This window comes from Ammospiza caudacuta, chromosome 1 (genome assembly GCF_027887145.1).
Source record: "Ammospiza caudacuta isolate bAmmCau1 chromosome 1, bAmmCau1.pri, whole genome shotgun sequence".
Classification (NCBI taxonomy): Eukaryota; Metazoa; Chordata; class Aves; order Passeriformes; family Passerellidae; genus Ammospiza; species Ammospiza caudacuta.
Genome location: NC_080593.1, coordinates 2,742,374 through 2,766,043, shown reverse-complemented (window position 1 = coordinate 2,766,043; position 23,670 = coordinate 2,742,374). Strand labels below are relative to the sequence as shown.

General features: G+C 43.5%; 1 protein-coding gene across 1 annotated transcript in view; it reads right to left on the bottom strand.

The window, feature by feature from the left end:
• OBSCN (obscurin, cytoskeletal calmodulin and titin-interacting RhoGEF) overlaps nt 1-23,670 on the bottom strand; it is a 195,248-nt gene that overhangs the window by 154,423 nt on the left and 17,155 nt on the right. Inside the window, 9 exon segments of the mRNA XM_058801413.1 lie at nt 1,337-1,612; nt 2,283-2,558; nt 3,433-3,708; nt 6,686-6,958; nt 11,021-11,296; nt 12,608-12,874; nt 13,925-14,227; nt 17,323-17,583; nt 21,309-21,578. Of these exon segments, the coding sequence (XP_058657396.1) occupies nt 1,337-1,612; nt 2,283-2,558; nt 3,433-3,708; nt 6,686-6,958; nt 11,021-11,296; nt 12,608-12,874; nt 13,925-14,227; nt 17,323-17,583; nt 21,309-21,578 (2,478 nt within the window).

Below are 23,670 nucleotides of genomic sequence, written 5' to 3'. Positions count from 1 at the left end.
GTAATATATGAACCAGTGTCAGCGGCGAACAATGAATTTAGTTTATAACAATTTTGCCTAGAAAAGCTGTGGGTGCTCCATCCCTGGAAGTGTTTCAGGCCAGGCTGGATGGGGTTTGGAACAGCCTGGAATGATGGAAGGTGCCCCTGCCCATGGCAGGGAGTTGGAATGAGATGATCTTTAAGCTCCCTTCCAACCCAAATTACTCTGTTTTTATGATGGTCTGTCAATGCCCATATTGAATTTTTTCTGGAAAACACCTCTCAAATATAAACTTAATTATCCTTCCTTCCTTACCTATCCTCCACAGAAAATGGCAACTCCCTCAGCCAAAGAATGAGCTACACAAAGAATGAAAAAGAGCCAAAATGCCCCAGCTCACACCTGGGTACCCCACACAGAGTGGAGTCAATACATTCCCAACACAGCAGCTCCTCTGCACTGCTGATAAAATAACAAACCTCTGTTTGGTGCTATAAGAAAATAGAGGTGAAAATTGCTTCCCTGTTCTGATCACCTCTGCATATGAGACAAGAATTTTAATGTTAAAAAGAGGGATTTGGCTGTAAAGATGGTGGAGTGCTATAAATATTAAAACAAAACACCAAACCCTTTCTTAACATCAAATTCAGAAATGATCACTCAGAATGTAGCTGGTGTCCATGGCTGCCTGGAGCCTGAGATAAAATTCACCAGATATCTTGTAAAATATATTGAGACCAAAGAAATCACAGAATGAATTAGGCTGGAAAAAACTTGGAAGATCACTGAGTCCAACTGTCCCCCTAGCATGGCAGGTCCCCAAGTGCCACATCCACACAGCTTTTAAATTCTTCCTGGGATGGGGACTCCACCACTTCCCTGGGCAGCCTGCTCCAGTGCACGACAATATTTATGGTTACGAATTTTTTCTAATATTGAACCTAAGCCTCTGGTGGAACTTGAGACCATTCACTATTGTCCTACCATGTGCAAAAAAAGAGGAAGGAAAACACTGATTTCCATGGAAGAATGCCTGTTAACAGGAGGAAGAGAACCAGTACTGGTGATCAAACTGAAGAGATTTTGGAACACAGTGGCTGTTATTGAGAAATGTGTTTGAATATATTGAGAAATCTTGCTCACTTCCTCAGCTGAAGGAGATATAGGGAGGCAAGGATATGAAGAGGTCAGCTTCAGATCTGCTCAGTCCTACACAACCTCACTGAAATAGCAGCTCAGACCAGCATCAGAAAGTACTTTAACAGCTTTTCTAATATTGCATCAGAGAAAACAGGGAAAAACACCCAGATACAAAGAAAAAACAAAGAAATGCAACCCAAAATTTGTCTCCCACCTGTGACACTGATCCTGAAGGTGAGTTTTTGGCCAGCAGCCTCACAGGTGTACTCCCCTGCATCTTTCTTCTCCACCTGACCCACCACCAGGCGACGCGATTTGCCCTCCGACTCCACCTTGAACTTCTTGCTGGAGCTGATCAGTTTCCCATCCTTGTACCACTTCACCTCTGTTTTCTCCTGGGCCACCTCGCAGCTCAGTGTGGCATTCTCTGACAGTGCAGCCTTCACCTCTTTCTTCACTTTGTCCTTGTTGATAAATGCATCCTCTGCTTCTGTGGAGTGGGAGAAGTCATTTTAAAATCACGTGTAAGTTGATGCTGTCCAAAGTGATCAAACCCAAATTTAAAACATGACAGCTTCCACATCTCTGGTATTTTTTAATGCTCAGAAAGGAGATGTGGGCCTTTGTCATGCCTGAGGACAACACATCAGCCATTTCTTAGAAAAATTATCTCGTGCTTCAGGATTTCAGCTTCCTCCCATCTCCACACATTGCTTTGTTCCATCAAGTAATGTATAAATAAATACTAAATCTCATTTGCCACTGTGACCCCTATGGAAGCCTTGTTCATTCTAGGGGCCCTGTTTTCCTACTTCTTCCAGACTTATTTTTCCCACATATCTGGGAGACAGCCTTATGTTTATCCTTTTAAAGGCATGGAACGGAAAGGGATGGAATGGGATGGGATGGAACGGGATGGAATGGGATGGAAACTACTTTATCTTTCCATTAGTGGGAAACCAGAAAACACCAAGGGCCACTGAGGGGGACTCATCCCATTGAAGAAGATGTCCAGCTGTCAGCATCATGGGACAGTGGACGGGTGGTTGATCTCCACCCCTACTCAAAATTTGCCGCTGCACAGAAACTGGAGCCCAAAGTGTGGTACATTTTTTTGGTATTAATGGACCTTTCAGTGATGAGAATAAACAATCTCCCACCTGTGACATCGATCCTGAAGGTGAGATTTTGGCCAGCAGCCTCACAGGTGTACTCCCCTGCATCTTTCTTCTCCACCTGACCCACCACCAGGCGACGCGATTTGCCCTCTGACTCCACCTTGAACTTCTTGCTGGAGCTGATCAGTTTCCCATCCTTGTACCACTTCACCTCTGTTTTCTCCTGGGCCACCTCGCAGCTCAGCGTGGCATTTTCTGACAGTGCAGCCTTCACCTCTTTCTGCACCTTCTCCTTGTTTGTAAACACAGCCTCTGTCTCTGAAATAAGGAAACCCCAAGAGTCACACAGAGCTTTTTGCAGTCACTGTCTCTGGTGTTAAATCAAGTTTCTCCTACTTCACTGTACTTGCCCCAACAGGTAATAGCATGAGGGGCCATTAGTGCAAGAAAGCACCTTCATTTCTGTCTTGAAAAGAGGTGAACAGTAATGGGAATTTGATGGGAATTTTGGGGTAATGTGAAAAACTCTCAGTTGTAGGACATATTTAAATGTAGGACTTGAAGGACCAACTTCCATTGCCTGAACCGTCCTCCCTCTTCTCTGTTTCTCTCCCTATGTCTCTCCAAGATTCCAGTGAATCAGAAGGGAACAGCACCTGTATCCTCATGTCCATGAACCATTCTTTCCTTTGCCTATTTGAGATAATTCTATTGTTTTCCATCTAATCATGGAATGGTTTGTTGGAAGTGACCTTAAAGATGACCACAATCCAACCCACCTGCCATGGGCAGGTTCCACTAGACTACATTGCTCCAAGCCCCATCCAGTGTTTAAGGCATGGGATCTAATCAAACACCTTCCCCTTTATCCATCCCTCTCTGCTATGGCCTCACACCATTTTTCCATGCAAGATTTTCTGCAGATGCACCAGCTAATTGTGAAAGGAGAATGAATCTCTATCCTTTCCTACGATTTTTTTTTTTTTGTGGTCACAGCCAGTCATGGGTGCAGATCCATGTGTATAAAATATTGTTATGAAAATTGCCAAAAAAAAAAAAAAATTGAATACGATGGTTGAGATCTGTGTTGAGATCTTTCACCCCAGTGAGATTGTGAGATGATCATCTGGATGAAAGACACCACTCAAAATGGAATTCTCCTTTACCTTTGGAATCCCTGGCATTTTCTCACCTCTGACTTTGACTTGGAATGTTGTTCTGTCGTCCTTTGTCTCGCAGGTGTAGCTGCCTTGGTCTTGCTGTGTCACCTTCTTGACGATGAGCTTGCGTTGTGTCCCCTGGCAGACGATTGTTGTCCTCTGGTCCTGCTTCACCTCAGTCTGATCCTTCCTCCACACCACGGCCCCACCAGCAGCTGACACCTCACACACCAGCTCCAGGCTCTCAGAAGGACTGACTGACACCTCTGGAGTCGTTTTGGGCTTGTTGACAAAAGTAACAGCTTCATCTGGAGTGGAAAAGAGAAAAGGGTTTGTGCCTTGGTGCAGGTTTATCTGCACAAAGTTAAGATAGAGTGGTTATTGATCTTTATTCCATTATCACACACTCTTGATGCCTCTCTGACAGATGGTGCAAACCCCTCTGATCTTCAGATAATTGCTCTCAATTACAGGGAAATCCCCTTAATCTGCCCTACATCCTCCTGGATCTTCCAAATCAAACTGAGACGCCCTCAAGTTGCTCACACTTCATTTACCACTCCTTGATTCCAAAGTCAAGCAAGATCTGGGGGATATGTGTTGATGTTTGAGGGCAGAAACAGCTTTGAAAAGACCTGGGAAGTTTCAGAAAAATCTAGTTAGAGGTGATGAGGAGCCTTTTTTAAATGTTTCTGAGCCCAATCCTGTAGTTCCTTGTTCATAATACCAATCCTACTGGACTAATCCTTCTCCAAGCCAGGGCAAATATGGGATAATCTCATTGATAAAATATTCCCCAAGTTAGGAAAAAGCTCTGAGCAACATGGTCCAGTGGAAGACATCTCTTCCCATGGCAGGGGGTTGGAAAGAAGATAGTTTTTAAGGCCCTTTCCAACCCAAACCATTCCATATTTCCATGAACATAGGATTCAATAATCTCATATGTTTTGGTTGAAACTGATCTTCCCAGCAGAGAACTTAGAATTGCTCACACAGCTCAGTGGAGGTTCCTGCATGGATAACTCAGCTCAAACAGATATTGGCTGTGCAAACACAGGGTATTTGTCATGTAGGCAGCAACAACACAATATTTTTATCAATTAAGACTTTGTAAAGGTAAAAGTCAATGATTGCCTGTCTTTGAAGGCAATCAATTGAAGACAGAGAACTTGGTGTAAAATATGAGCAAAGCTCCTCAAGACACCCTGTCCCTAATCCAAGGAGCAATATTTGATGGGCATGTCAGGTATTTCAGAGCCTTTGTCCCACCAGGGCACCCCTGGCCTGAAGAGCAGGCTGAGGGCTGTCACAAACTCAGCTCAGTATTGCATTTCCTTCAGCAGCAACTGCTGCTTTCCATCACTGAGCAGCCTAAGGACAATTGCCATGCCAGGCAAATATTTAATTTAAATGTGCATTCATTAGTAATGACGTATCCTTCAACAATTATCTGACCAAAGGGGAATGGTCCCTACAGAATCCTGCTGTTCAAGGGTTATTTAATTATTCAATCATTAGATTGTAACCACCTGGCAAATAAATTTATTCTAGAAGAGGTCAAAAGGTTTATTGGGGTGCATCATTATTCTCAAGGCAGATCGATTTCCTGCCCTGAGACCACCCCTGAGTGTGCAGTGCAGCTCCTCAGCACTCTGGAAAATGCTTATGGTGACACATGGAACAAGGAGGCAGCTGCCCTGGCGAAGGTGTTGTCACCAGGTTGTAACTCAATCCTTGCTCACCAAAAGTTTGTGGGGATAAAACATAGCATAACAACTTCTATCTGCCAGAAGGCAGGGTTAGGTGGGATATTAAGAATAAATTCTTCCCTTTGAGGGTGCTGAGGCCCTGGCACAGGGTGCCCAGAGCAGCTGTGGCTGCCCCTGGATGTGTCCAAAGCCAGGCTGGATGGGGCTTGGAGCAACCTGGGACAGTGGAAGGTGTCCCTGCCATGGCAGGGGTGGGAATGGATGAGCTTTAAGCTCCCAACCCAAACCTTTCTGTGATTCTAGAACTTAGCAGACACCAGTTTTCTTTGCTTCAGCCATGTGACAGGAGTTACAGGGGAGATTCACCCGACCTCCCCATGGCCAGCAAAAAGTTTATACCGAGCTCAGGCAATCCTCTGTACCTGATGCTCAGACAAAAGCACAACCAGAACATTTCTAAATTACAGCTTTGACAGCCCTAATCAGACAGCATAAATCAGATTGCAAAGTGCCTTTTGAGGGGTCACTTAGGGCAGAGCCTGGTTTCAGACCAGTTATTCAATTAGTAAAGTGAGGGGCTGGGAATTACACTCCAGGAGAAATTGCATGATGTTTCATTCTCAGAAGAGGACTGGAGGTGAGATGCAGAGTGAACACTTGAGCAAACACCTCACTAAATCCTGCAGCAATCCCTGCAGACAAGTGCTGTCCTAAATTATTCAGCTTTGCTGAGTCTTCAGTTAGCTCATGGACAGCATCACAGCAACCTGGATATTCTGTTACAGGGCATAAGCAACTCAGCTGTGACTTCTCTCGAATTGCATTGTACTGCAGACATGCCAGGAGAAGCTTTCAGGAGAGTTTCAATCTTAAATTTAGGACCAGGTTAAAAATCAGGCTCCAGGCCCAAGGCAGAAAACCCCATTTAGGAGAAAAGTTCCACCCAAGCATGCAACTGGAATCAGTTGAATTTCACAGATATTGAATTTCACCACTGAGTTCTTGTGTCATTTTATACTCTGGCTCCATCCTTAGCAGGAATGCAGTGGTGACAAGCATTTCTCTTCTGGGTTTGGCCTGACAGCCACGTGCTCTGTGTGATGGGCACGTGACACAGACTGATGGAATCACTCACAGCATGACAGGGAGGGATCCCTGAGATCACAGTGTCCTTTGGGAACAGCAGGAGATGTTTAACTAACAAAACTCAGGAAGTAAACTTGTCAAAGGAGTCACAGCAAGGCTTTGAACCCCTGAGGTGGTCCTAAGATGATGCACAGGCTGAGCTAAAGAATAGAGACCAGATGTGGCTGCCAGCTGTTCAGCCACCATCGTGCTTGGGTTGTGCTCCAGCCCTGGAAAAAGTTTGCGCTGACTCAAATAAATCACAGCATTGTTATATTATTTGCCCATACTCTGGGTTTGCACCAGGATCACAACAAGGGTCAGAACCTCTCCAAATGTTGTGCAACCTTGGCCTATAAATCTGTCAATTTGTAAGGCAGGACAAGTCTAAAGAACGCTATCCTGCATTTCTCACACAGACTCTGATCCCACACTTGCAGTACAAACTTACCTGAGACTTTTAAATCAAAAGTCAGGGTGTCATCCCCGATTTTGCAGGTGTAAGTTCCTTCATCCTCCTTTGTCACAGCCGAAGCCACAAGCTTGTGCAGCTTTCCTTTGTCTTCCACGGTGAATTTCTTGCTGGCTGTGATCTCCTTCCCATCTTTGTACCACCTCACCATGATGTTGGCCTCAGAGGTCTCAGACACAAGCTCAGCCCGTTTCCCAGCAATGGCCTTGACAACCCCTCCAGTTTTCTCTTTGTTCACAAAGTTTGCAAGTGCTGAAACAAAACAGGGGCAAAGCTCTGGTAAAGAATTCTGTGCACAGCAGTAAAAATGTGCATTGACATCTACATTTGGTATTCATGTATCATAAGACAAAAATCTATTTATTTAATTATGGATCTAATCACTAGATTCCAAAGCAGAAGCAGACAAATTTCCAACTATAATCCTGATTATCCTGTGTCCAAAAAACAGAGCACATAGAGGGCACAAGAGGCAGAGTCAGGGAGAAGCCGCCCCAGGAAACAGAGCTATTATATTATTAAAAGAAATTATTTATATATTATTAAAATATATTATTAATATATTATTTTAAAGGGAGATGAGAAAAGAAATAAACTGGAGGTAAAGCCAGAAAGGTAAATCAATCATTATATTGCAACCACCTGCCAAGTAAATTGACTCTAGAAGAGGTTAAAATATAACCTAGTTAAATTAAATTACATAAAATTAATAACATATATGGAGATCTTATAGGACTAAAATTAATATAAATTTATTCCTGGAAATTAACTGGAGCATAGAAAACAATAAATCTGGCATTTTATTAATGTGGGATGAAATAATTGAGTCACCAATTGCCTCAAAGCAAAAAATTCAAAACCCACCAGGGAAGGGAAGGGAAGGGAAGGGAAGGGAAGGGAAGGGAAGGGAAGGGAAGGGAAGGGAAGGGAAGGGAAGGGAAGGGAAGGGAAGGGAAGGGAAGGGAAGGGAAGGGAAGGGAAGGGAAGGGAAGGGAAGGGAAGGGAAGGGAAGGGAAGGGAAGGGAAGGGAAGGGAAGGGAAGGGAAGGGAAGGGAAGGGAAGGGAAGGGAAGGGAAGGGAAGGGAAGGGAAGGGAAGGGAAGGGAAGGGAAGGGAAGGGAAGGGAAGGGAAGGGAAGGGAAGGGAAGGGAAGGGAAGGGAAGGGAAGGGAAGGGAAGGGAAGGGAAGGGAAGGGAAGGGAAGGGAAGGGAAGGGAAGGGAAGGGAAGGGAAGGGAAGGGAAGGGAAGGGCACTGCTGAGACATTCTTTCCCCAGCACTACTGAAACTCAGTCCACAGTTTCAAGGTTGTGGGAGGAAGAAGAGGGAGATGAGTTCATTCATTCACCTTTCCCTTCCCCAGAAAACCAGAGTGCAAAACACAACCCGAGCAGGCAGAAGGAGCCGTCTCAGATGTCCCTTGTCACCATGGGAGCTCCTGTGTCAGAGGGTGCCTGGCAGAGGAGCTCAGGGCTCTGCAGGGGCTGCAGTGACAAATGGCAAGTGCATTTCTGGCTGGTTTGGGCAGGAGGCCCAGGCAGTGACACAGTGGCCATGGCTTGGCACGGTGGCCCCTCAGCAGCCACGTGATGCCCACGTGCCACCTACAGCTGACCTGCTCCTCAGATGATTCCCTGTGGCTGGTAAAAGGTGGTGGTGATGGAAGGTAAAAATGTTGATACAGAATTTGAGGGGTTCATCCCACAAGGATGAGAGGTACCAAAGGTGATTCACCAGGAATCAAGCTGTAAACAGCAGACTTTAAATCACAGCTTGTCAATGCAGACTGATAGCATTATTAGTAGTAGTAGTAGTAGTAGTAATAGTAGTAGTAGTTATTTTTATTATATGTTAATTTTATTATATTTTTATGTTGGTTGATTATGTCATTATTATGTTATTTTTATTATGTTTTATGTTGATTTATTATGCCATTATTATGTTATTTTATTATGTTTTTATGTTGGTTTACTATGTCATTATTTTGCTATTTTATCACGTTTTTATGTTTGTTGATTATGTCATTATTATGTTATTTTATTATGTTTTTATATTGGTTTACTATGTCATTATTATGCTATTTTATCATGTTTTTATGTTGGTTTATTACATCATTATTATGCTATTTTATCGTGTTTTTATGTTGGTTTCTTATTTCATTATTATATTATTTTGTTTTATGTTATTTTATTATGTCATTATTATGTTATTTTTATTATGTTTTATGATGGTTTATTATGTCATTATCGTTATGTTATTTTAAATAATAACACTGATCACTCATTTGATAGGCACACCACAGTGAAAACCACATGGAAACATCCATCAAGTAATTCAAGTAAATGTGGGCAGAACTGACAGCATGAAAAATGATGTTAGAGAGGCAGAGCAAGAGAGGAAAATAAAAAAAATCAAAATCAAGAGCAGGTGTCATTTGTAGACAGAAATTCCCCTCTATATAGATTTAGTCACATTTTGATTTTTTTTTTCAGCTCTCCCAAGTTTGCTCTTTGAAACGGCCAAACAAGTTGTCAAATGAGGAAAAAAAATCCCACAGTATTCTCAGGCTTTGTTGTTTCTACACAGACCAAGGAGGGTGAGGTGCCAGCAGAAGATGATGATGAAACACCTCAGACTTTCTCCAAGCAGGAACTGCTATCATGCCTGGGAGGAAGGTGAGGGTGAGTTGTGGGACACAGCATGGAACTCAAATGGCTTTACAGATGGAACTTGCCAGTTCAAAAAAAAATAGGTTCTGAAATCCCTCCTGAATTGTTTAATTTAACAACTAAATTGTTAAATTAAACATTTGACAATTGTTTAATACAACTGTTCAATTGTATTAAACAATACAAAGTTTAAAATTTTTATATTACTTCAGTCAGGGGTTTTGTTTGCCTTTGCCCAGGGGAAAGGAATTGAATTTTCTTCTCAAAGAACTGTATCACCACATGAGGCCTGAGGAGTTTAACACCTCAACAGACCGGGGGTAGCAGAGGAGATATAAAAAAGATCACCACCATTAATGAACATCAACTCCAGACAGCACCCCTGGCATGGTCAGAGACACCTGGTCTCAGAAAAGATCAATAAGAGAACACAGAATGAGAACCAAATTAGCATTGAAGGCAAAGGGATCAATAACTAATAGGAAACCAAATACTAAGAACTGCAGAATTTGGGACCAATGAACATTGAACTGATTAATTTCTCTGAGTTTTGACTGTATAAGCAAGTGAAAAATCAAGTAAACATCACGTATGATGGCATGATTTCCTCCCATGACCCAGCCAATGTGTGGATGAAAATATTTCTATTGCACATCCTGGCCAGAAATAAAATGATGCCTTAATTCTCTAACTAATAGATGATGTTGGAGAGATTTTGTTTTTCCCTAACTTTTGGTGACAGTCTGAGAACAGGCTGGACTGGCCTGGGGTAAGATTTTGTGCTCTGAACCTCAGCAGACATCTGATGATCCATGTGAGGAACAGTCTGGGGATGGACTGGGGGTTTTAGGTAAAACCTGGTCCCCTTCAAGGCAGAGACAGCTTGGCTCTAGTTCATAAAATTTCATAAAATCTTGCACAGATGGGAAGGTTTGCAAGAAGGAGGCTTAATGCTGTTGGTTTCAGGGTAAAGGTAGAGACTGCCATGAAAGGAAGAACAGCTAAAAAAATAGATCAGCTGTAAAACAGTGCTGGTTCAAGAAATATCAAAATCAAGTGCTACCTTGCTGTTTTTCTAGACATCTGAACACCTTGTAAACAGGAAGGGGTTAAGCCATCCAGTGTGCCCTGGAAAGGTCTTTTCTCTTGTCCACCAAAATATTGACAGAAAATAACAAAAAAAAATCCTCAAGCTAATAGTAATAATAATCATCATCATCATTATAAAACAAAACAAAAATGCACAAAAAAAAACAAAAACAAAAAAAACAAATCCCACAATGCCAAGATGATCTTGTACAACCAGACCTGAAGTCTCTGTACAACCAGAACTGCAGGACCTTGTGTCGTGTCCTGCCCTTGGGGCTGAACTTCTTCATCTCAAGAGCACTTTTCCCTACCCACCACTCACCCTCACCAAATTACACCAAATTCCCTGGAATATCAAGATGGAGTGAAAGCACAGCTCCTAGCACCTGGCCAGTTGCTGTATTTGCTCCCCCGTTCTGCTGTGGGACACATTATCAAGGCTGGATGTTGATGGGCAATCACCCAACTCCCTCTTGGAGCCTCCCTTTGTGTCCTTGATGGCTCCACAGGTTTAGGGCAGGAACACCATCAGTGCAGAGCAGCCCAGGCAGTCGCTCACCTTTCACTGAGAGCTGATAAACCATTTTATCCCCCTCACAGACACACTCATAGACTCCAGCGTCCTCCTCAGCAGTGCTGCGGATTTTCAGGATGTGCCTCTTCCCCACGGTTTGGAACTCGTAATTTTCACTGGCCTTGAGCTCCTTCCCATCTTTCATCCACTTCACAGTGGCCTCTGTGCCTGAAAGCTCAGCCTGGAGTTTGGCTTCCTCCCTCAGCCGAGCTGAGACTTTTTCTACATCTTTGGTCTTGTTGGTGAATCTCACTGCAGCTCCTGCCAGGACAAGAGGCTTGGTTACTTTGAGTTATACCATGATAACTTATCCCTGATACAGGCCTGCTGTAGACTGTGAGGTCTCTGAAGGTCTTAGATCCTGTTCCTGCCCTCACACTCTGTTGGAAAACTGATTGCAGAGAATTTCAAATTTCTGTGCTGGCAGGCACTGACCCCCAGGAGAACACTGCACTGACCTGAGGTCGTGGAGAAGCTTCCAGAATGGAATGACAGAACTGGGATTGTGGGTGTGGAATTTTGGAATTTGAACAGAAATATGTGAGATCACAGGGTGGGAAACTTAGAGTTTAGGGTTTAGAATACAGTAATGGATATAAAGCAAGATGAGGTGGGGGCTGCTCCTTCTCCTTCTTCTCCATCTTCTTCACCTTCTCCATGGGTTTGGGTGGTTTTGTGTAATTGGATAAAAAGTCCCCATTGCAGCCATGGGTGGTTGGTTATTGGGTCAAAAGTAAAAATAATTAAGGTGTCATTTCTTAATTGGACAGTTTGTCCTTCAAAGGTCTTGTAGAGAGAGAGATGGGGCTGCATTTTTAGCTTGTTAGAGAAAAGTGCTGTACAATTCAACTTACATGAGACTGTAACAACACTTATGTAAATACTGTGCATTCTTTCTCAGTTCAGAAAATTTGATCTGTTTTTACTGTCAGAGTTACTAAGAAAAAAACCCCAACACATATTTTTCTACTGATAAATAATACTCTAAACATGATTCTGCAGATATCTACACATACTTCCAGAAGAAATTATTAATTTTGAATTCATTATGTTTTGCCTTGCAGTGTGGTAGGTACAGATGTTACTGTCATTTCATAGAGGAAACCTTGATCTTAAATCAAGTTCCAGCATACTAACTTTATAGCCCACACATGGTGGACTAAAAAATCTTAAAAAAAAGCTTTGTTAGTAATGAATGCTCTTTTACTTTTGGAAGACTATTACAATCAAAGAGAATGGTCAAAGCTAGAGCTGAAATTACAGCTTTAAGGTGAATTAGTGGCAGATTTGGTGACAGAATCCACTGACAGATGGTTGTGAATGACAAAAATTCGACAGAAATTCATGAGCTGATGTGAAGCAATCTAGTTCAGATACCATCAGCTGGCCAGATCAGCTCACTCTGAGCTGTGAGGTCATTACCAGGACACACATTAATTACATGACACAATTCCAGATGCTTCCCACAGATCAAGGAAAGCCTCCAGCCCCAGTTTTAATCCTCAAGTCCCAGCAACCACCCCCTGAGTGGGAGAAGAATGGATGACAATAAATGACAATGACAATAAATACCTCTCACTCTCATCTTGGTGCTGGTCTCAACGTCATTGGCAACAAATTTCACTTCTGTCCCATCATCTTTCCTGGTGACGTTTTTAATGACCAGGGTGTGAGTGGTTTGGGTTCTGTTGATGATGTAGGTCTCACTTTCCTGTAAGACTTTGCCATTCAGGGACCAAGTGCCAGAACATGTCTTGGTCAGGTCAACAGTGAACAGGGCATCCCCTCCAGGTGCAACTTCAGCTGTTGTCAGGGGGTTCTTCACAGCCAGGACAGGTTCTAGGGAAGAACATCACACACCTCTGAGAACAAGGCTACCATGCTGGAGGATAACTCATCTTAGGAGCCAAATTGTAAGGGTAAACGAGATGTGAGAATTAATTAATGCAGCTTTATAAAATTCTCATGCACTGAAGGAAAGGCATGGTTGGTCTAAAGGATTTATTTCCTTCCACAGCAGGTAATTGACCTCTGGAGTTCTGTTTTTGCAGGTCTAGGAAAACAGGCATATTTTACTGATTTTTTTTTAATCCCTAAAATGTATAAAGGCCTAGGCCAGAAACACCTAAGTCCCATACAAGTGTGTTGTTTATTGAATAGCCAATATCATTCTTAGATTTCAGAAGGAGGGACTTCTAGATATACCTATGAGTCAGTTCTAGATATTTTAGCACAATACAGATATGTTCAGACAGCGAGGGACAAGGATGACACAATCAAGACACAATATGATCAGAGTTTGTGTGGGTCTTCAATATCTGTACAGATATTTCCTAGTGCAATGATTCAAAGGAAGAAGAAATCCCATTGCACCCAATGATTCTATAGGTACATTGGCACCCTAGAAATAAAGCAAAACCCCTAGATTTCTCCTAGAAATTCTTAGATTAAAGAGAGACTGGCTAGAACTTGGTTTTCATGATGGTATGATCACCCATAAATATTCTCTATGTGCAAGATCGATATCTCTATAAATTGAAAATTGTACCATAAGGCCATCTCAATTTTTCTTTGAACTGCAGGGGCAGAAGAAGCATTTACAGGTTTAAGGTCCAGAGCAGGGAGCTCTGCCTCTCCCACAGCCTGATGTGGGATATTGGAACATGAACACACAGTTCCACCACAGAAACCCAACCACCCTCACTGGGGTGGGTTTGGGCTTTTTCCTTCCTCTCTTTGCTGAAGGTCAGTGTTGGCACAAAGCAGGAGAACCAGCAGTGAAGGCAAAGAGGATTTGCTGGGCTATTTCTCCATCCTCAAAGCCATGGGAAACATTTTCAAAGCCTCCACGTGTCCGACCACCCCATTTAGTGCCGGTTTCATGCTCACCGAGGTGCAGGCTCCCAGGGAACTCCAGGTAGGGGCTCTGTCCGTAGGCATTGACAGCAGACACTCTGAACTGGTAGTCAGCTTCTTCTGGCAGGGTGCTGACCGTAAGCTCGGGGCTGGGCACGTGGGACTCGTGGCACCTGACCCAGGTGAAGCCGGTGAGCTTCTTGCGCTCCACGATGTAGCCGTCCACCGGGATGGGCCGCTCCATCCTCGGAGGGGACCACGCCAGCGTCACTGAGGTTTCTGTTTTATTTTTCACCACAGGGTCAGAGGGAGGTTGGGTGGGAGGTTTCTTGGGAGCTGCGCAAGGGAAGGAAACAAAACCAAGCAGAGAAGTGAGTTACATCAAAGGGGAAAAGCTAAAATGGTTTACGCTGGGCTAAAAGCTCATCTTGCTTAATAAACCTCAATAAAACCTCGATGTGAGATGGAAAAGCAAGAGAATGGATGGAAGATGCTTTGAGAAAGTTTTAAACAAAGATCATAGACTCATTATCGTTCCAGATGAAGTTCAAATTTGGATGTCCAATAATTGTATTGCACAGCTAAACATATGTGGTTTCTACACTGTCGCAGACATCTTTTATGAAAAATCCTTTCCTTAGGATTTTTCCTCCTGAGAAGCTGAGAGGCCTCAGGAAGGAAATGTAAACAATGGTTATCTGCTGTTGTGGAATGCAACAGGTGGATCTGTGATTGGGCTTATGTGGTTGTTTTTAATTAATGGCCAGTCACAGCCCAGCTGGCTCGGACAGAGAGCTGAGCCACAAACCTTTGTTATCATTCTTTCTTTTTCTATTCTTAGCTAGCCTTCTGATGAAATCCTTTCTTCTATTCTTTTAGTATAGTTTTAATGTAATATATATCATAAAATAATAAATAAAATATTAAAAATAAAACTTCTGAAATATGGAGTCAGATCCTCATCTCTTCCCTCAACCTCGGACCCCTGTGAACATCCTCACACTACACAATATTAAAACTGTCATGACAATCAGAGAGTCTTCAAACATTTTGTAGGTTTAAGTCTTCAGTGCTGGATACAGACACACATTTTTGCCCTTCACAGCTCCTGGGCAAAGCAGACTAGCACTCAGCTTCTTATTTTCACTCTGCTGATGGTTTTACCCATCTTCTAAGGTTGTTCAAATCTTTTAAGAGTTATGGAGAGCCTGGCATGTTACACAGGCTTGGATGCTCCCTGCAGCCCCTTCATCTGGATATCTGTCCTACTTTTGAATTTTATGCTGCCCCCACTGTAATAAAGTTGTAACTTTGTCTCCCAATAGTGACATTGTTTGGGATCTTTGTTTTAGTAATTTATGCAGAACCAGTTTCTGGGACTTGAAATTTACTTCAAAAGGAAGCAACAAAGATGTGTTCCCACCATGAGAACCCAGTATTGAGGAGATGTGCCTATTTTATGGTACCTGAGGCTACAAATGTATTCCTGCAGGTATTTGCATAATAAATATTTATTTTCAGCCTTTAATTCCTCTTGAACCCTTTAGAGAAGGCTCAAGTCACATCAGGATTATTCACTATGTCCTGCCACTTATATGGTCAAGAGGAATTACCTGATGTGCTCTGGTTACACCTCCACTGGCATGGCCCAGGATTAATTTCATTTAATTTTGGCTATCTGAAAGGTGTCTGGGTGAAGTCAGTCAACCAGACTACAGCTGTGATCCCACGAGCAGCACACTCAGGAGCAATTAATCCAGCTTAAAGAAGGTGTGGGAGGGGGGTGAAACACACAGTGGACATACTCAAGAATTCCTGACTGCAGATGGAGTCTGTTGATGAGCCTAAACTAAAAACTGAGCTCTGGGACAAAGAGGCAGCTCCTTCCTGCCTCTGTTTCCTCATCTTTAAAATGGGCGTGGTTTTGCATTATTTATCATCTTGCATTAACAATGCAAGATGACAAATAATAAACAAACATTGCCTGTACATTATAAAAGATATCAGAACCACCACCAACCCCACCCAGCTAATTGAAAAAGATGTGGACACAGCACAGAGGATTCTCCAGGCAGTAAATCCGATATGCACAAAGTGTAAAAATAGGAAATCTCAAGGCGATACGCTTTTCCTTCCTTACAGAAATAGACACAGAAGTGGTTTGGGGTGCACAGTTACCAGCCTGTCAGTGACTGTTGGTCACAGATAGATGTCAAAGGTCCCATTAGGGTAACATTAAGCTGAACACTAAGCCCTGGAATGGGATATCTTGACCTTGCCATCAGAAATGGTAATGCAATGTTTTCTTCAGCAATATCTGTTTGTGGGAAGACAGTTTCTTATAATTTCTATTCCATGAATCAACCCTTTCTTCATAATTTAAACAGCAGGGTCTGAAATCAAGCTGAACTTTATTGTCCCCATTGCATAGGTGCTTGTTTGGATGGTATAGCTTCTCAAATACCTTAGAAACTGTCACAAAACCAAATGTGACACTTTCCTCATTTTTTCCTCATTTTAGTTCAATGGCTTCAGAATGCCCAAACCAAGTTTATGTAACTCAACAGTTACATATCTGTTAAATAAAAGATTCCCTTTTGACATTGATCGATTGCAGTGGTGGAAGAAAAGATTTACTCTTCCCAAATTGTGAGTGATTTGTTCATATATGAACCAGAACTGAAACAGAGCCAGAAATCACATGTATTTATGTCTTAAATAAAGCAGATTTCACCTGGGAAATGCAGTGTCATCAAAATAAAGCCAAAGAAAATTAGGCAACTTCACCAAAATTTCATTTCAGGTCCAGTCTTGATGATGTTGCACCTGCTGCTACTGCTCTGTTAAGTAAGATAAGATTGTAGCATGGTCTTTCCCCAGCACTGCTTTTACCAGAGAAACCATGGATGCTCCACCTCTGGAAGTGTTCAAGGCCAGGCTGGACAAGGCCCTGAAAATCTTGGTTTGATGCAAAGTGTCCCTGCCCATGGCATAGGATGGAATGAGGTGATCCCATCCAACCCAATCCATTCCATGACTCTAATATCTCAGAGATATTCTCTCTGTTTGGATCCTTCCAAACACCTCACAACACTCAGGATGTTGGCTTTTTGTGGCAGACATCAAACCTTCAGCTGGTTTTGGACACCAAAATTACCACAATGGCACTCGAAACAACAACGGGGCCATGGGAAGACACAACACCAAGGCTAAACAAAAGAGAAGCTCACTGGTCACAGTGAACTGGGTGAAAGTCCTGTTTGGATCCCTCCAAACATCTCACAACACCCACAGACAGGCTGATGGCCTTTTGGTGGCAAGCATCAAATTTTCAGCTGGTTTTGGACACCAAAATTACCATGGTGGCCCTCGAAACAGCAACGGTGCCATGGGAAGACACAACGCCAAGGCCAAACAAAAGAGAAGCTTACTGGTCACAGTGAACTGGGTGGAAGTCCTGCTTTCATCAGCCAGGAAGGCAATCTCCCCAGCATCCTCCACCTTGCACTCCCGGATGGTCATGGTGTGCTGTTTGCCAGAGCAGGTGATGGAGATGCGGTCGCTGGGCTTCACTTCCTCTCTGTTCTTCAGCCACCTGACGTTCTGGCAGTCGTTGTCCAGCTCCACGCAGAAGGTGGCTGTGTCCTTGATGAAGACAGCAGTTTTCCGTGGGAGTTTTTTAATGATGTTCCCTTCAGATAACAAAATAATCACAGTCAGCAAACAGCAGATATTAAACGCTTTGGACTGTCCAGACTGAAACAGGACTAGCCCACACCCAGTCAAAATATTGTAGACACCATGCAGACACCTGAAAATAAATTCCACGGCTCTGAATCACACAGAACAGATGACCCCAAGGACTCATTTTGGCCTTCAAAGAGAGAAAAGCAAATCTTATTTGACTGTAGTCACTCAGGTTTCTTTACCAAGCAAAGCCAGATGTTGGGTAAACACAAAATACATATGGCCTTGCAAGAGAACAGATTTGACAGCTTTCATTGTCCATATATGCTGGAAATTCAAATTAAAACTTTGCTGAAGTAGGTCAGTCTTAAGCCAGACAAGTCTCTCCTCTGCCTTTAGGATTTCATCTCCATCAAAGTAAATCACATAATCAATATGGCAGACACAGAAGTTACCCAAATTAATGAGAAAGACACTGAAAAATCTCAGGTTTCGTCTTAGTGTCAACACAGAAATTCACATTAAATGAATTTATGTCCTTTCCAAGTGACTGTGATTATCATCACTTACTGGGACAACCCCAAAGCTGTAAGATGTGAATATTCACACAAAAGATTGGACAAACCACAAGGAGACCACCCCAAATGACCAACAGTGACTGGCTCCAACTCCAGAGCAGTCCCTGAGAGGTGAAAGAGGCTTTGCCCAGGCAGATCAGCCAGAGCTGTTTAATGGACAGCAATGCTGAATTCCCTGATAAAGTAACAGGTTTCACCACAAGATTCAAGCTTGGTTCTCTGCTTATCCTCCTCCTTGACCTCTCTGCCCTCAGCACTGTGCTCATCCCACAGCTCTTCACCTCTGGCCCAGCTCTCACACTGTCCCAACCCCACCTTGCTCTCTCCAATCCCCTCCAGGGCAGGCACAAGGCTCCCTCAGGATGGCTCTGCCTCCTCTCCCTGCAGAAAGCTCCACCTGGCTCAGTCACTCTCTCTTGGATGGAACATGCCATTACAGCACAAACAAGTGAAAAAATACCAGCTGTCCTGCTGGGAGCAAACACACGGGTGTGGGCTGGTCCAGACCTAACAGAAGGTGCAACAAAAAGATGTCAGTCTGAGCTCTCCCACATCTCTGGGCTAAATTTTCCCTACTGCATCCACCTCTGTGCACTCTCAGCTCTTTACTGGTGGTACAAAAAGGAATTTTCATGAGGATGCACATCACCCAGCTTTTGTGTATGAAGAACTCCTTCTGGTTTCACTGGGAGTATACTCAGGCTTCAAACGAGTCAGGACAAGATGAATCCTGTAGCTGTGGCAGCCTCCAGTGCCTGCAGCCCTGGGGTTTGTGTCTGCTCACTGACAGACACCCACACCATACCCAACCACACCTACTCCCACTCCAGCCTGAACCACCAGACTCAGGACAACTGGACTTGGCCATCCTTTGTCCTTTCCTGTCAGAATTCAGGACATCCCTCTGGCTGTCCTGAGCAGCCCAGAGCCCTGCCAGGGGGCTCAGGGACCCTGGCACAGAGCCCAAGATGCCTGTGGGTTTGATTATGACCCATGGAGCAAATTACCAACGTTACATGAGGATCTGCAAGCCACAACAGTTTAAGTAGAATGACAGTGAATTTATCACGGGGTGAAAAATAGATTTTTGGGGTTTTTAGAATGGAGGTTCAGGAGGAAAGATGGAGGAATCTGTGCATGTCCAGCCTTTCTCCTTCTTCTTGGCCTCCATCTTCAGGGTGATGCTGGCACTTTTAGATTGGTTTAGAGTAGAAGCTCACTGTCTAACATAGGTGATAGGTATTGGCAAGTAATTGTAAACATTGTACACGTAGTTTTTAGTATAAAAACATAACACCCCCCCCCCGGGGGCAGGCAGAGTGCCTGGAACTGTCCTGCTGGACGGACCTCAGCAGGACAGGAGAAAGAATTTTACAGATAAGACACAATAAACAACCTTAAGACCAAGAAATGACAAGCTCTGACTCCTTCTTCAAGCACCAGGCTGGGAAAAGAGACTTTCTGACACATCTCAGGGTCACTCTGAGCAGCTAGAGTCCCAAGACTTCCCTTGTCCCCTTCCTAAACTCCAGAGAACAGCTCCCGCTGCCAGGGACCTGGAGCTGTGTTTCCCATCTAAACCATGGTGGTACTGACTGCAGCCTACACCACACATCTGGCCACAAACCACAGCTAAACTCCCTTTCCATTGTGGTCAGCATCATTACTGGACAAGAGTGACCCCTCTATTCACTGGGCAAGATGGGTGTGACAGTGCCAGGGGACACATCTGATGCTTGGGGTCATGTTAAGGTGATGCCTTAGGATTCAGCTTTTATATTTTTCAGATCCTGTACTGCTTTAGTATATAACTCTAAAACTCCATGGCCTATCAGCTGCTGTTCTCCCATTTATTCAGACAAAACAATTCCTCTCTAGGCCTGAAACTCAGGGACACCTAACTGTCTCAGGCCCTGAGAGATGTAAACCGTGAATTCCCCTGAAGCTGTGTCAAGGGAAGTTTAGGTTGGTTATCAGGAAAAAGTTTTTCACAGAAAGAGTGATAAAGTTCTGGAATGGCTGCCTGGGGAGGTGGTGCAGTCCCCATCCCTGGGTGTGTTTAACACAGCCTGGATGTGGCACAGGGTGCCAGGGTTCAGTTGAAGTTTTGAGGCTGGGTTGGACTCAATGGTCTTGAAGGTCTCTTCCAACCTGGTCATTCTGGGAATTGGGGGATGAAAATTTGGAGTAAATTACTTCATTACCTGAAGCTGTAATTGGAGGATTAACCCCTGGTATGTAAGCAGATCAAATTTATAACTGCATGAAAAACTCATGACCATCGTCATCCTGGGTGCAGCCCCTCTCAGAGGTTTCTCACTGCCCAAGGTGAACCTTTGAAGGCCTTTAATAAACACCCACTTTTATCCTCCTAATCTTGCCTAGCCTCTGTTTCAGGAAGCTACTCCAAAGCATCAAAGAGAAGGGCCAGGCCACAGCTGGAGGCAGCTTCTTCCAGCATGGGTTCCCACTGGGTGACATCTTGTGCAACACAGCCTGTCCCTGCTGTGTGGCCCTGTGTCCAGAGACACCCTGCCAGGAGCCCCAGGGACCCACTGACCACATCTTCACACCACAAGGGACTCTGCTCCCCTTCAGTGCCCACATGGACATGGTAAATCCTGCTCTCAAGGTCAAACCCAGAGTTCCACGTGTGAATCCCACACTTTTGGCCAATCTGAAACACCAAGAGCTGTTCTTACCTAGAGCAATGTGCCCTCCCATGGACGGAGTGACAAAACTATCCTTTGTCCCCTTAAAAAGGAAATAAGCCCAGAAGTTTCTCTCCTCAATTAGGTAAAAAGACCCCTCATAGGACCTGAGGGACTTCACCTCAAACTTAAGGATAGCTCATTGGACAGGAGCCAAAAAGTTCCACCTGAGCAATTTACAAGAAAAAGAAGAGAACGAAGAAATGAATGGCTTTTGTGAGATATTTTACCAGGAGCAAGTAACTCTTGCACCTGGCTCAGTTTATCCTCTGTAAAGAGTTTTGTTATTTTGCCTTTTATTAAACCTCTTTGTTTCCAACAGTGCCACAGAAGCCATCCTGTTGATTTTATGCCTTCTACGGTACCTGCGCTATCTTGGGTGTGAAACAGACCTCCAAGAGCTGATGAGACCAGGCTGGAGGAGGCTCCTATTTCACTTACCTTGGACAGAGAGCTCTGCAATGGTCCTGCTCCCTTCCTTCATCTCGCAGATGTAAACAGCATCATCGTCCGTGGTGACGTTCTGCACGGTGAGGCGGCGGTAGGTGCCCTCCTCCTCGATGTTGTACTTCTTGCTCTGCTGCAGCTTGGTCTCCTCCTTGAACCAGGCTGTCTCTGTCCCAGCCACGGGCACTTCGCACTGGAACGTGGCAGATTCCTTCTCCCGCACCTCGAGGTCCTTCAGCTTTGCCTTGAAGGGTATGGTGGGTTCTTAAGAGGGGAAAAAAGAGGAAGGAGAATGAGATGGGAATTTAGGAAGAAATTCTCTTTGAGGGTGGTGAGGCCCTAAAATACATTGCCCAGAGGAGCTGTGTTGTGGGTTTTAGGATGAGGTGAGAGATGAGAATTGACCCTAACTTTTCAGAAGGCTGACTATTATATTATATTATATTATATTATATTATATTATATTATACTATATTATATTATATTATACCATATTATATTATACCATATTATATTATACCATATTATATTATACCATATTATATTATATTATATTATATTATATTATATTATATTATATTATATTATACCATATTCTATATTATGGGTGTGGTGCGCTATACTATATGAAATTATATTATACTATACTATATAAAATTATACTACACAAAATTATACTGTATGAAATCATACTGTATTATACTATACTATAAGAAATTATACTATATTATATGAAATCATATTATATGAAATTATACTAAAGAAAGAGAAAGGAGACATTAGAAGGTTAGGAAAGAACGATGATAAAAACTTGTGACAGACTCAGAGAGTCTGACACAGCTGGCTGTGATTAGACATTAAATTAAAACTATTTACCTGTTGAGTAAATAATTTTCTAAATTATATTTTAAAGCAGCAAAACATAAAGAAGTTGGAGCTTCTCAGCTTTTTAAGAGAAAAAATAATCTTAGGAAAGATATTTTTCATAAAATATCAAAGTAACAGAGCAGTGGCTGCCCCATCCCTGGAAATGGTCAAGGCCATGTTGGAGTAAAAGGCCTCAAAAGGAATCCTTCCAGAATTGGTTCAGTTGTGACCGTGTTCACGGGGGTCTTAGGATGAGGGCAGAGATGAGGATCTGACTCCATGTTTCACAAGGATGATTTATTATTTTATGATATACATTACATTAAAACTATACTAAAGGAATAGAAGACAGGATTTCATCAGAAGCCTGGCTAAGAATAGAAAAAGAAGGAATGAATAACAAAAGCTTTTCTCTCAGAGAGTCTGAGCCAGCTGACTGTGATTGGCCATTAATTAGAAACAACCACATGAGCCCAATCCCAGATGCACCTGTTGCATCCCACAGCAGCAGATAATCAATGTTTGCATTTTGTTCCTGAGGTGTCTCAGCTTCTCAGGAGAAAAAATCCTAAGGAAAGGATTTTTCATAAAATGTGTCTGTTTAATGACAAACAAGCTGGTCATGGGACACAACACAGGGCAGTAATTCCAGGTGGGAGTGAGCAGCTGAGCTGCTGCAAGAACCAAAGTTTTAAGGGTCTTACAGCAGAAGTGAGCTGAAAGGGCACAGAGAGCTGTGAGGTGGCTGTGCACAATCAGATGTGCACAAAATGAGTTTTCTGTTCTCTCCACCAGCCCCAAAGGCTCTACAGCAGCTTTTGCCCACAAAAATAAAAGAAATAGAGAATGAGCCCCAGTCTCGCAATTGCCTGAGCCCTCCTCCAGCAGTGGGGCTGCAGTGCTCTGGCTGAGGGCCCAACCCAAGCATAGATCAAAGCCACCAAGCAGCTGCATGACAGTGAGGGAAGTCACTTCATGAGCTCAACAATGTCAAATTCCAGCGACAGCTGCGCTGTGACATCACCCTGATACCCCAGGCCTGAAGTGGGGAAAGGGGAGCTGGACTGAAGAGCACAGCTGGGGCCAGGGCCTGGTGCCGCAGTCATGTCTCACACTGGATCAGCCAGTGCTGGAACACTGCTCATGCTTTGCGAGAGATCATGCCTGGATATGTCCCTTTACCTTCCAGTATTGGCTGGGCCAGCTCCCAGCTGGCTTTTTGTGACTCCATCCCGCCTCACCACCCTCACATTAAAGAATTTCTTCCTAATATCTGATATAAACCTCCCCTCCTTCAGTTTAAATGAGGTACCAGACTCTAAAGTCTTGACAGCACACCTGAAGGGAGCAGTGCCATGGACTACCTTTGTTATCCTGAGGGTAAAACCTGACTGGGAACCCATATACTATGTCCAGGAACAGGAAGGTGACACTAACCATGTCAACTTGGAATTTTTTTTTTAATGTTATGCCTAAATACACCTCGTTT